At 43.7% G+C, this 14,475-nt stretch overlaps 1 protein-coding gene across 2 annotated transcripts in view; it reads right to left on the bottom strand.

The window, feature by feature from the left end:
- Kcnab1 (potassium voltage-gated channel subfamily A regulatory beta subunit 1) overlaps positions 1–14,475 on the bottom strand; it is a 382,887-nt gene that overhangs the window by 6,003 nt on the left and 362,409 nt on the right. For both annotated transcript variants that reach the window (XM_052731508.1, XM_052731509.1), the window contains exons 11-13: positions 14,181–14,275; positions 6,914–7,034; positions 310–398 (exon numbers count right to left, since the gene is read on the bottom strand). In XM_052731508.1, the coding sequence (XP_052587468.1) occupies positions 310–398; positions 6,914–7,034; positions 14,181–14,275 (305 nt within the window). The remainder of the gene's footprint in view (positions 1–309; positions 399–6,913; positions 7,035–14,180; positions 14,276–14,475) is intronic.

The raw sequence follows: 14,475 nt of genomic DNA, 5'->3' as shown, positions 1-14,475 counted from the left end.
ATAAATGATGTGTCTATTTTGTCTTATAACTGTTACGTATCAAGCAGGCACTTAAACATGCTTTTATGGTTAGACCTGGGACGTCAGTTACCAGGTAGGAGATTGGAATGCACTGCCCCACAAAAAATGAACCATCAGAATTTGAGAAACTTGTTTGCTACATAAGCAGAGGACAGCCCTAGATCCATGTATTGTGAAGTGTGCTGTTGCTGCTTACGGCTTTGTGTCCCCGATACCTTGTTGTGGACACTGCCTGGAGACACACTGTAGCATTCCCTGGAATTCGTTGGAAGGGGCTTCAGTACTTGCCTGAATGGCACCAAGGTTTTCAATGAGTTGCTCCGGAGTGGATGATCCCAGGAGCACAGAGCTCACACCCTCGTTTCTCAGGCACCATGCTGGAAAGAGCAGAGCACGGGGTCAGGTTTGCTGATGAGCTTCAAAGCATCAGCTACAGTTAGGTTTGTTGCAGCCAAAATATATTAACCTGTGTGTGTGTAGGATAGAGGATACACAGTGTTCTCTAGGATTTAAAACTGGGACAGCACCCCTCTTGTTTAGAAGTTTAATACAATCAATTCGTGCATTTGAATAGTAGGTTTGTGGCTCTGGCTTTCTTATGTTTTGCCCCAAGTACCAGAGTATTCAATACAGCTAGCTACCCATCATAGGAATACATTGTTCCTGAAAATACCCAACACTGCTCACCAACTGATAATGTCTGGATTCTTGTTTCTGCCAGGCTCCCTTTCTGTCTTATACATTGTGTCACTTTTCCTCATCTGTCAACCTTTTGCATTGATTATCTCAATTGCTTTTTTGTGGTGATATTATCTTCCCCAAAATATTGTGTACCCTAATAAACTTATCTGGGGTCAGAGAACAGAACAGCCACTAGATATAGAGGCCAGAAAATGGTGGCGCACACACCTTTAATCCTGTCACTTGGGAGGCAGAGATCCATCCGGATCTCTGTGAGTTCAAGGCCATGCTGGAAACAGCCAGGCATGGTGACTCACACCTTTAATCCCAAGAAGTAAGCCTTTAATCCCAGGAAGTGAGGGCAGAAAGCAGAAAGGTATATAAGGCATGAAAACCAGGAACTAGGCTGGTTAAGCTTTTAGGCTTTTGAGCAACAGTTCAGCTGAGATTCATTCTGGATGAGGACTCAGAGGCTTCCAGTCTGAGGAAACAGGATCAGCTGGGGAATTGGCAAGGCGAGGTAGCTGTGGCTTGTTCTGTTTCTCTGATTTTCCAGCATTCACCCCAATACCTGGCCCTGAGTTTGTTTTTATTAATAAGTACCTTTAAGATTCATGCTACACTTCTTCTTTTAATCCAACTCTCAGAGCCCTAATCCTTCCTCTGCTTTAGCAAATCCCATCAGAACTGAACCTGTGTTTCTACTTGGGGGTAGTGGAGTGTTCTGGAGAGAACCATAGAATCTCGTGGTTTGGTGCCTCACAGACCCCTCTCTTTTGCCATCTTGCCATTGGCCTTAGCCAACTTGATAAACCTCTCTTTGGCCCTTGCTCATCTCTTTTTCCCCAAATGATATAAGGTATCTGGTCTACTCTCTTTTGGTACTGCTTGTGGGTTTTTTGTTTTTGTTTTTAGACAGGGTCTTGTGTAGCCCAGGCTGGTCTCCCACTTGCTATGTAGCCAGGGATGACCTTGAACTGAATTTACTGCCTTCTGGGGAGTGTTGGAATCACAGGCACCGGGCAACAATGTTGCCAGGATCTCCACCCTCAAGCCCTGAGTTCCCTCTCAGCAGGTGACACTTCCTTGACCATCTAAAACATTAAATCCACCAGGTAGAATGGTCCTCATTTGTCTGCCTACTTACTTTTCACAATGACATTGTCCAGTTGCAGAAGAGGATGAATGCTATTCTGGTCTAGGGGCACAGTGCCCTGGATCCATCTCCCTTTTCTTTGACTAGTTAAACATTTTTCCTCTGTGCTCTGAGTGTCTTGTCTTCTCCAACTTCTGGAAATTCTGAAAGGTCAGTGTAGACTCCTGTATCCCCTTCATCATAGTCTAGCCCCTTCCTTACCCTGTTCTGGAAGCCAAGGCCCCCAGGAGCCTCCTGTTCCAGTGACTGTCCTAGCGTGGATCTGCGTGTTTCTGCTGGACCCTCTGCCTCTGAACACCTCTTACTGATAGCCTGGCTCTGCCAGTCTCAGTGCCAGCGTCTTGGCCTCCCAATCGAGAAATCTGGGCTCTTTAAGGATTGTCTTTTGCTGATTCCACCTTCCCTTTTAAATTCCCTGTCTAATTGTTTATTCCTCCACTTTCTCTAATCCACTGGTTCTTATCCTTAGCATGTAACAGTTATGTGGAGGGCTTGTGAATCATCACCCTCTCTATGCCTCAAAAAAGATTTCTTACTTAGAAGATCTTGGCTTGAGATATGTAGCTTCAAAGTACTTATAGGATAACTTTTTCTTTTCTTTTCTTTTCTTTTCTTTTTTTTTTTTTTTTTTTTTTGTCCAAGCTGCCCTAAAACTTTATTTGTAGCTCAAGGATGACCTTGAACTTCTGATTCACTGCCCCTGCCTCCCGAATCCTGGGATTAGAAGAATGTGCTACCATCCCAGGTTTATGTCCTGTTGAAACTTAAACTCAGGGCTTCAAGAATGTTAGGCAAGCACTCTGCCGACTGAACTGTATTTCCAGCTTGGGGATTAAATTTTAAGGGGAAGGGAAGAAAAGGCTTTATTGAGGTAGAAGTTACATATCAAACATAATTTTATCTGTTTTAAAGTGTACATTAACTACCTTTTTTTTTAAAGTTTACCAACGCTTAGCGATTTTAGCGTGTAACCGTTACTATTTTAAATTCAGTTCTGGTAGACTGTTCCTATCACTCTAATAAAATCCCTGATGCCTACAGGCATTAATTGATACCTAGTCCAACCTCAGCCCCAGGCAGTCACTTACTACTTGCTTTTGGATCCGAACGTTTCATTGAAATAGAATAAAGGCATTGCCTTTTGTGTCTGATTTCTTCCACCTCACATACACATGTTCTCTAGTTGCGTCCGTGTTGAAGCGGTGCATCCTTTCCCTGCTGCATGGTATTTTGTTGTGTAGACACTTGAGGATCACTGCCCTGGTTCATCCCTCTTCTGCTGCCGCTGTCCTTATTCAGCCCTCAGTAGCTCTCCCTAGAATCACTGGTTTTCCTACTTCTTGCTCGGGCTGCCTCTCCCTTCATACAGATCCCTGCTCCTAGCCGAACCTTCTCTAAGTTTTATAGCATCGCTTTCCTGACTTGAGCTTGGGCCTGACAAGATCTCTTTCCTTTAAGATGACCTGCATTTCTTACCCTGGCAACTTTTATTTTTGATTCTGCCTCTCTAGCTTCAAGGTTCCTGCCTGAACTTTTCAGGAGCGCTGGCTTGTTAATCACTATTCCTAAACATCTGTGATTTCTCTTCCTGTGGGAGCCCCTTGCCTGGAATGCACTTTTGGCCTCACTTTTTCTGTGCCTCATTAACATCTCATCCTTTGTGGTTCCCAGCCGTTCTGCCTTCTCCAGAAAGCCTACCCTGAATTCCAGGCCAGCTTGGGTGCCCTACACATTAATTCCCTAGCCCTATAGCCTCCTCAAAACTATAAACCCTGTACTCACATCTATTAATTTTCTTGACTTGTGCATTAGGCTGTGGGATGTGGCTGTCTTGAATTGGATGCTCAGCAACTCACTCCCTACCTGACACACGGGACACACTAAATGTGTGCTGGAGAACCATAGGCATAGAGGCTTGATTCATCTCCCGCACCTCTGCCTCCTTTTTCTCAGGGCCCTGCCCTCAGCAGTCATCTAAGCTGTTCCCAGGCCTTTGAGGCAATCACGGAATCCTTCTAGATGGTCATACTCAGCATCCTGTCCCTGCTCTTTCCTTTCCCTTGGCTTTATCACCTTCTGCTTGGCTCTTAGAATTCCTTTTGGAAGCAGTGGAAGTTGAGTGCAAAGCAGTGAACTGATTTCAGCAACACCCAGTTCCTCTGAGGACTGCAGGGCAGTAGAGAGCCCGCTTTGCAGAGCTGGAGAGCACCTGCAGCTGATTCTTCATAATCAGCCTGTCTAACGGGGCATCTCTGGCAAGCACATCCATGGTGCCTGCTAGCTGCCAGTGAGCTGAGTGCTGGCTCCTGGGCATGTGTGTGACTGGGGAGCACCATGCAGGTCCAAGCAGTCTGTTTCCTGCTGGAAGCCTCCCCTCCCCAAGTCACACTCTGTCCTTGGAGATCAAAAGCAGCGAGTCTGGAAATCATTCCTTTTTGGGGCTGAGAATTCTGTGGATAAGAACAACTACTTGTTTGTAAAGAAAGAAGATGACAGGCAAGAAAAACATCTATGGAAGTGGTTCTCAACCTTCCTAATGCTGTGGCCCTTTCCTACAGTTCCTCATGTGGTGGTGTCCCCCAACCATAAAATGATTTTTGTTGCTACTTCATAACTGTGATTTTGCTACTGTTATGAATAATAATGCAAATATATGATATGCAGGATATCTGACATGCAACCCCTGTGAATAGGTCTTTTGACCCCAAAGGAGTCGGACCCACAGGTTGAGAATCGTTGATCTAGGGCATAGGAGGAAAGAGAGGAAAAACCAACACGTATCAATTTAAACCCAAGCACTGTACAAAGGGTGCGTCATGAATATCTAACATCCAGAGACAGCCTTCACTTTTTAAAAGGTTTCCTCTCTAGGAAGGTAATGTTATTCCATTTCTTCCAGAGTTTACTATAATCGTCTTGGTATTTGTGGGGAATTGGTTCCTTCCTCCCCACGATGCAGGCACACTCAATTCTGTTTTATAAAATGGCGTGGCATTTGCATACACATTCTCCTGTATTCTCTTTGAGTCATCTCCATATTACTTATAATGCCCAATACAATGTAAACGGTTGGTTGACTTGGTGGATACGGAGGGCCAAGTGTACTCAATTCATGTTCCCACCTAAAATCTTATTTACAACAGTAGAATGTGTTTTTCTGGTGTATGTTAAGAAAACCTCCAGCCTAGTATGTCTAGTTCTATGTAAATACACTCTCTGGCTTCTGGAGATGGAGACCAAATTCAGGTTGTTAGCCCTGGCACTGAGTGCCTTTACCCAATGGGCCATCTCTCTAACCTTCATTTCCATTATGCTAGTACTGTTCACTGTCATTTTTAAATGTCTAACCTCAGCAGAGCCAAGCTGTCAACAAATACTCCATTATTTGCACAGGCCTTAGCCTGGCCTGTGTATCTAATTTGCTGCTCTTTTTTATTAGGCTTTTTCCCCTTGGAATTAACACCTATTTTATTCCTTAATTCTTAGTTACCATGCCAATTCTAGTGAGTCATCCAGTGACATCTGTGAGACAGGGTTCCTCCTAGCATGTACCCCACAGGATGTTCTGAGCCTAAGGAGGGAGGACAATGACAGTGGTGTGTGTGTAACACAGCCTGGCGCTCCCCAACCCTGGCAAGGTTGAATGCTTTTGTATTCAATTCGGGGGTCACTAACTCTGTGTGACATTGAGCCCAGGTCTAGGCTGAAGGTGCTTCATATGTAAAATATATGCTGTGTTTGGAAAACAGGCTGAAAAAAAAGTATTTTAAAAACTTCAGTAATGTTATATATGTCGAAATGGCAATTTGGGGATAGATCGTGTTAAATAGATTATTAAAATTAATTCCACCTCTTTCTGTTTTACTTTAAAAATCCTTTTGGCCAGGCAGTGGTGGCACATGCCTTTAATCCCAGCACTCGGGAGGCAGAAGCAGGAGGATCTCTGTGAGTTCCAGGCCAGCCTGGGCTACAGAGTGAGTTCTAGGAAAGGCTCCAAAGCTACACAGAGAAACCCTGTCTCGAAAAACCAGAGAAAAGAAAAAAAAAAGATATTTTTGAAGTTTTAACTTTTGTGTGTGCATGCATGTGCGTGTGTGTGTGTGTGTGTGTGTGTGTGTGTGTGTGTGTGTGTATGTGTGTTTGTGTGAATGTATGCCATATGTCTTCAGGTGCCTTTGGAGGCCAGAAGGGGGTTTTGGGTCCCCTGGAGCTGGAGTCACAGCGGGTTTTGAGTTGCCAGACGTGAGTGTTGGGAATTAAACTTTGGTCCTCTGGAAGAGCAGGGAGCACTCCTAACCACTGGGCCATCTTTCCTGCTGCTGTTCTTTCTTATTACGGCCACTGGCACACTAGAAACGAAGTAAGTACTTCCCGTTATGTTTTAACGGACAGTGCCAGTGCATGTGGTTTTGGGTGGCCGTGACCTTTCACAGACTCCACAGCATGCGAAGAACAATTTTCATGGCTGTTGAAAAGTTTCCAGGGGAAGCTGTCCTTGCAGCTTTCAGTGCTGGCAGGAGCCAAGGGCCTCTTTGTAACCCTGTTTCTCAACCTCTTCCCAGCCTTGTCTGAGTGTCAACAGGGGTAGAAGCTTGAGCCAGAAGAAACGGGTGTCATTGTGTAATGACACAGTTCACCTCAGACGCTTGAAAATGTGTGTATTTTCTTTTAGTTTTTTATTGAAGTTTTTCATACAGTATATTTTTATTATTCCCCTCCCCAACTCCTCCCAGGTCTTCCCTATCTCTCTACCCACCTAACTTTGTTTTCTCTCTATATATATATTTTCACTGATGTGTTCTCATGCAACTGCCTTATAAGGGAGAAAGGAAAGAAAAAAATGTCTCATATAGAATATTCTGGGAGAACCTGAATAACTCACTTTCTGTTGCATATACCAGAAATTGATGCTCCTGAGATTAGCCTGCCCTCACCGTCGACATGTTACCATGGCAGGGTGTGGGTCAGCCATAGAAAAGTACATTTTTAGTGATCTTGGTAAAAGCTACCCCCCAATCCAGACCCCGCTCTGCCATCCCCTAGGAATTTCCTTACCCACAGCCAGCTGAGGTAGTGTGCATCCCAGACGCTCAGCAATCGGAGAAAGGTCTTTTAGCTTGTTTTGCTGTTTTCTCCCTTCCTCACTTACAATTCTTTCCTTCAACCACTGGTAGCACTGGGGATAACAAAAACATGTAAGCGGTGGTATCTTGTGTGAGTGTGATGTCAAAGGTGGTAATTCAATAAAATATAAGAACCTCAGGGGAAGGCTGGAGAGAGGGTTCATCAGTTAAGAGTGTCTTCTGCCCCTTCAGAGGACATGAGTTTGATTTCTAGCACATCAGGTAGTTCACAACCACCTATAACTCTAGCTCCAGGGGATCCAGTGCCCTCTTCTGGTCTCCAAGGGCACCTGAACTCAGGTGGCACACATAGGGGCACACACACACACACACACACACACACACACACACACACACACACACACACACACACAGGCCCAGCTTTATGTTAGAGCTTTTTGTTCTCTGAAGATCATTGTTTTGCATTATTGTTATAACTTGTCTCTTGCCTTATTCCATCTTGCCTCATTGTTATTTTAAAATATTTTATTTATGTGTATGTGCATGTGTGTGCAGATGCCCTCTGAGGCCGTAAGAGGATGTTAGATCCTTAAGAGCTGGAGTAACAGGCAGTTATGAGCCACCCAACATGGGTTCTGGGAACTGAACTTAGGTTCTCTGCAAGAGTAGCAAGTGTTTTTAATCACTGGGCCATCTCTCCATTTTCCTAATATAATAATATGATAATTATAATAATTACAACAACAATAATATTATTACTATGAGGACTTTGTGTTGACTTCCTATTGTGGTTGGTTTTAATGCCACAAATTAGAATCAGTCGAGTAGATGTTTAAAAGACAATCCAGGAAACTACTCATTAAAACAGGGGAAAAGATTGACCATGACCTGTAGACTATTGAGTTTACCTTCCAAAATATGAAAGGTCTTTGAGACTTTTTCACAGCCCTACTTTGCAGAAGACTCTGCTCTTACAGGAGATGTGTGGGAGTCCAGCTGGGAGACCGGCTCCCACATTTTTACGATAGGGTACTCTTGAAGAGAGAAGGATAAGAGATATTAGATAGAAGGGTAGAGGGAGAGAGACAGAAACACAGGATAGCCTTGGGAGGGCCTGGATCCTTATCCACCAGCCCCTCCTGTCTCTTCTAAAGGGCTTTTTATAGGAATGCCAAGGGATGGAGCAAAGACCTCCCCCTAGCACAGCCAAGTGCAGACCCTTCCAATCACCTAGTAACCACACACATGGTCAAGCCATCCTCTAATGCAACCCTGCTGGGTGAAGCAAGCTCAGATCTCACTAGGAAACCTTTGTGGGCCTCCGCAGAGATGGGAATTAGTTCTCTAATATACAAGGCTCGCAGTAACCAGCTATAGGAGTGAGTGCCTCTAAGAACCTTCCTCTTTTCCTCGCAACTATAGATCTGAACCTTCCCAGAGGCACCAGGAAGCTCTGCAGTTGGCAGTTGGCAGTTGGCCACAGACACTCTTCCCAAATGATTTCAATAGGCTGCTGGCTTTTTTCATTAAGTATTTTTTTTTTCATCCCTCCAAGAATTTCCGAAGAAAAGGATAACCACATTATGTTTTATTGTGATATTGGAATAATTTTGCAGATGTGAAAAAGAGAAGGGCGGGCTGCCCCAGTTCTGTCTGCTCCTAGATATCAAAGGCTTATGGTCTGGCTCTGCACTTGGGACTTTGCTTGGGAAAATGGCCAAGGCTTTCCCAGCTCCAGCCTTGGGAAGTCTCTGATTCTTCCAGAGGAAGGCTGCCTGAAGTGACATCTCCAGAGATGACAGCTGGTGCCAGCGGTGATGGGGTGGATGGCTGTGAACAAAGAGGACATGATTAGGGCCCAGGCAGCCTTCTTGACCAGGCTGCCTGTGTCTGATGGCCCTGAACAGCTGTGGGTGTCCGAAGTGGGAAAATGTCCTAAACCTTAGTTAAACTTCATGACTTTTCAGGGAAGCAATATCTCTGAATGTGACTCAAGCAGAAAATGAAAAAGGTAATAGACAAATGCTTTTGAACAGTTTTTAAAAAGTAGAGTTCCTGAGATTTCAATATATATCATGTACATTAAGAATGCTTCATTTATCAGTTCTATAGAACTCTATTTTTGAGATATTATATGTAATGATTTTTTTCTTAAGATTGGAATACACTGTGTGTGTGTGTATGTGTGTGTGTGTGTGTGTGTGTGTGTGTGTGTGTGTGTGTGTGTGTGAGAGAGAGAGAGAGAGAGAGAGAGAGAGAGAGAGAGAGAGAGAGAGAGATGCATATACACTGGCTATATTGAAGGACTTCTACAAATAGCCAGCACTGGGGAGATGGCTCAGTGGGTAGTGCAGTGCTTCCTGCACAAGACTGAAGACCTGAGTTTGGATCCCTGGCCCCCATGCGATGACGTGTGCGCCTGTAATTCAAGCACTTCTACAGTGGTATGGGTGGCAGAGACGGGAGAGTTCCAGAACCTCATGGGCCAGCTAGCCTGATGTGTCGAGGAGTGAGCAACAAAAAAGAGACCCTGTCTCACAAGATGGATGGTGAAGACGACACCTGAGGTGACTTCTGGCTGCCACACATGCACAGTAGCACGTGTGTGCCCACACTCACTCACATAAACATACACTTATTGGAACCTTCTCTTCTGACTCTCAACGCTATATATTTCACTGTTGCCTTAATCAGCGGAATGCATAAGGAGTTAGGGTTTTTAAAAAAATACAGTGTTTATACTGCCTTCCTAATACCAAAGGAAACGAAGGTTTTTGGGAAATAAACAGCTTTAACTTCTTTTCAAATGGGAAAATGTTAACTGTGGAAAGAGATGAAATCTAATTAAAATGTTCGTTATAAAAGTGACCCTGTGTTTTGTACGGTTGATGGTGAATATGGTTGCCAGTCTGTGGACGGCACAGTGCTGTGGGTTCTGTTGCTCCATAATGTTCCCTTCCACATGTGTGTCTCTTGAACATCTTGAACTGAGATACTTCATGAACATCAGGGTTATCCCATTGGTCCCTGTATTCCTAGCAACCAACACATACAGTAATATTTGCCAAAGTACTAATTTATCTTATGTTTTGGGTTATCTCTCTCATTCATTCATTCATTCATTCAGAACTTATTGAATTGTGCCAGGTTCTGTGATGGATTAGAGAGCTTTAGTCAGTGTCTAAGAACTCAAGTGTTGTAGCTGAGTGACCTTCCTCTTTCAATGATTTCCTCACCAGCCGTGTTTGTAGCACCTTCTTTATGAAAAATACTCCAACAAAGTGGTACATGACTGAGCTGACCAAAGTATTTTTCTCTTTCGGCTACTATTGCTGGTCTCACAGGTTGGGCATTGCCTAACTCTGGCCATTCTTCTCTGGTCTGAAGCTAATGAATCAAAGATCTCTTTTCTTCTAGGATACATTCTCTTAAGGATGTGGCTATCCGTTTTCCTGCTCCCAGCATCGTTGCCAAGATTCATGTATAGTGGAAGAAAATGGCATATCCATATTAGAGATAAGTAGAGGAGACAGAGGACTAATAATGTTCAAGGCCATGGACAGATCCCTACTGAGCCATGCCCCACTCCATCCTCAAGGATTGTCTTTGTGACAATAGGGTTCTTAGAATGAGGTTGTTCACACTGAGGTCTGTCACTGGCAGCCAGAGAACTTCAAGCCCCTGTAAGAAGTGTTGATGGACTAAACAGAGGAAAAGTGCAGATAACTCAGTAAGTTTATTAGGCTACAGGCTTTGTTCTTAAGGATAAGATGGGAGAGCCACAGGAGGATGAAAAGAACACTCTGGGAGGCAAGGGAGAGTACAGTGCATTTGTGTGGGAAATGAAATAACATGGGATAGTAGAGACAAGAATGGGAAAATAGACTTGACTTAGATTCCAAGAGGATTTGGGATTTATCCTGTAAGCAGGAACTGAGAAATCATGAAAGCATTTTAAAATGGATTATGATATGGTCTTTTAGGAAGATAATTAACCACAAGGGCGGATTGTTGGGAAGAGGGAGGAAATGAGAGCATCCAAGTTCACTTGCAGTAAACCTGGTAAGGAAAGATGAAGACCTGCATTAAGGCTGTGCAGGGGCAGACCTGAGTGGCAGGATGTGGTCTGGAGGATGTGGTTGCTAGGCATGGTGAGGATGAAGAGGTGGTAATGTGAGGTAGCACAATGACATCTGACCAGGATGGCTAGACCTTGGGCAGAGAGAGGCATTGGTGATCTAGAGGAGAGTTAAGTTTGAGCAGGAGGGAATGTGGGAGTAGATTCTATTGGGCTTGACAGATACCATGGGACATCTGTTGGACTGGAAGAAGCTGTTTGCTTCTCAACAGTGGAGTCAGAGCTGATGATGTGGAGTTAGAAGTCATTGTTAGAGGTATGGGGCCAGCCAGAAGAGAAAATTCCCTGGCTAATCTTGTTTACTGCAAGAGCCCTGGAGAGTCATTTTTTTTTTTAAATGATTGATTCTTCAATTGTAGTTCAATATAGCAGACACAAAATACATTTCATTGGTAATAACAACAGTGTTATATGAACCATTTGGAGGGCTGTGTTAAAAGTTGCATTTCATTGGTAATAACAACAGTGTTATATGAACCATTTGGAGGGCTGTGTTAAAAGTTGCCAATGTGCCGGGCGATGGTGGCGCACGCCTTTAATCCCAGCACTCGGGAGGCAGAGCCAGGCGGATCTCTGTGAGTTCGAGGCCAGCCTGGGCTACAGCGAGAGATCCAGGAAAGGTGCAAAGCTACACAGAGAAACCCTGTCTCGAAAAACCAAAAAAAAAAAAAAAAAAAGTTGCCATTGTATCTGTCCACTTGTCTCTAATTTTTCTATTAGCACTATAATTTAGTCCTGAGGATGCCCTTCCATTTGCTTCTTTAATTTTTTATTTTCATTTTTCACTTGGGTAGTTCCTCTTGAGTGGCTTTCCCAAGAACAGGCATGTTGCTCTGAACACACTGGAGAGTTCGTGGCAGTCTGCAGCCTAGCACCTTTCGCTTGGACAGGTTCTAAACATTTCCTGTTAATGTCCCAGTAGTGCCTACTTGACTGACTTCATGAAAGACAACCAAACATTTCCCCAGTTACCTTTGGGCTTAGCCATAGTCAGTAATTTTGTAAGTTCTCCCCACCCCCTTCCTACTTTCGTTAGTGTGTTTGTGGAAGTTTTCCATCTGTGTGTGAGCTTTTTATCAAACGCTGGTAGAGGCTGCACAGTCACACCGACCAGACACAGTGCAACTGCTTCTTCCCTTAAAGACCTGGGTGTGAAAGGAAACAGATGTCTCTGGGGAAGATAACTCACTGACAGAAGGAGGCCTGGCTTCTCATGTCAGCTTTATCTGTTAGGAGTTTATGGTCTTCTTGTTGCTTAATGTCCCTGGGCTTCAGTTTCTGCATCCGGCAGAAGCCTGCCTCTTGCAGGATTACTCTGAGAACAAATAGCCCACATATGTGAAGTGCTTTGAATTTTTGGGAAAGCCTATGAAAGAATACACAGATGGTCTCTAGCTTACCATTGTTTGACTTGAGATTTTCTTACTGATAAGCTGAAGATGTATCAATACAGCCTCTGTTAGTCACTTTCAGTCCAATAGTCAATAATTACACGAGATAGTCAACTCTTTAGTATAAAAAGGATTTGTATTAGATGTTTTATTTTTCTTTTTTCAAGATAAGGCTAGGTTAAGCTATGATATTCAAATATTAAGTACATTTTTGACAGGACATTTTGAGCTTATAATGTGTTTATCTGGGCCTTACCCCATCATAAGTAGAGGAGTGTCTATATAGCAATTTAGCTTAGCCACAACTGATTACAAGCTATCTGTGTCCATTTCTCATTGTGAAGATAAAAGGTAGTAAAAGATAACTCATAGCTCCTTGGCACATAGTAGGTGTTCAGTAAAAGGACAGTTCTCAGTATTTCCTTTTCCTTCATGCCCTTCCTGCTTTCCTCCATTTTCACATCTTGCCTAAGATGCCTTTAGTTTTTTTCTTCATGGACTTGTGTAGAATTTGTTCTGAACGACCTTCAGTTTTCAGGAACAAGATCTCATTAAATATTCTGAAATAACTGTGCTTTGGGATAATTAAAAAATGAGAACACTGTCATGTCAGCATGCTTTGGGGGATATTTATATCTTGCGATTTTAGAGAACAAACAAGCTAAAATCTCAACTCTTGTAGTCAGAAAGGCCTAGAGCCTTGAGAAGTTTCTAGTTAGGGAAGTGTTGGTGGTCAGTTGTCCTGTCCCATCCATGTCTCTGTGTCCTGTCACCGGCCCCCCATCCCACCCCCCTAAAGAGCTGGGCTGTTCTGCTGGTTCAGTGCTAATGGAGGCTGGAGCCTGGGTTGGACATATGCTTCTTCTTAAGACGACTTTGGCTTGTCTGAATTTTTAAGATCACTGTATTCTCTCTCCCTTGACATTACAGAGTAATTTGTGATCGTAATGTTGTTGCACATTCTCTCAAGCTTTTAAAGCACAGACACCTTGTTGTTAATAAGAAAAGATGTTTGTAGTGCTCCCCAATAAGTTAATCAGCAGGAAGGGGCCTAAGATGGGACTGGGCTATGGGGAGTGGTCAAAGTAAGTGATAAACGCAACATTAAGAAACCCACCATGTTGTACAATACGTATTGATTTAAAAAATAAAATAAGACACCCACTGGGCAGAGTGGAGGCTGGTGATGGTGTGTTCAGTTTCTCTTTCCCGGGGCCCTCTTTCCTACTGCATTTGGGGAAAGGAAATGTAAGCCAACCTCAAACCATACCCAGCTACAGCTGTTTACCTCAAATGGATTAAGCCCTTATGGGTTAAGTTTTGTTTTCTCAAGAAAAGGAAAATTAAATCCTCTTACATAGAAAAGGGATTTTTAAGTTCTGTCACTTCCAGACAAGGAATGAAATACCTCCTTTAACATAAGAATAAGTAAGAATGTAGGGATTTGAGTCTGCAAGTCAACCAGGTCATTGGACACTTTCAGTCCTTAGAGACGAATTCTCTGTGCAGGCAGATTATGAAGGGCTGACTGATCCGTTGCCAGCAGCAGAGAGAGACCTGGGCATGGTTGAGGGGGCCCTGCCAGAGGCCATGGCTAGCCAAGGCCACAGTGTGCTTAAGCTGAGAAGCCCTGGGCCGCTGCTCTGCTCCTAATCCATCATCTTCCCTTCTTCCCTCCCCGAGGCTTTTCTAGAAGTTAAGGAAAATACCTTCAGTGATGCTCTAGAACTTTCTGGCACCCCATTTCCGTATTTTCCTGAAATAATTCCACAGGCAAGCGGAGACCATGTCATTGCACCAACCCCTATGAAGGAAAAGCAACAACAACAAAAACACAATCACAGAAACTTGCTTGTGCCAAGTGGGACCGAAAGCGAGGGTGTGTTTCAACAGAGCTCAGTTCTAGAGGAAAGCTGGCCAGATAAATGAGTTAATACCAGCATCCGTCTTTCCATTACAACTTAGGACTTACAAATTGTGCCTCGTTCTTTTATAAACCAATTA

Source organism: Peromyscus californicus, unplaced genomic scaffold (assembly GCF_007827085.1).
Source record: "Peromyscus californicus insignis strain IS unplaced genomic scaffold, ASM782708v3 Scaffold_9__1_contigs__length_137607984, whole genome shotgun sequence".
Classification (NCBI taxonomy): domain Eukaryota; kingdom Metazoa; phylum Chordata; class Mammalia; order Rodentia; family Cricetidae; genus Peromyscus; species Peromyscus californicus.
Note: the sequence above shows the minus strand (reverse complement) of the source record. Positions and strands in the feature narration are given on the sequence as shown.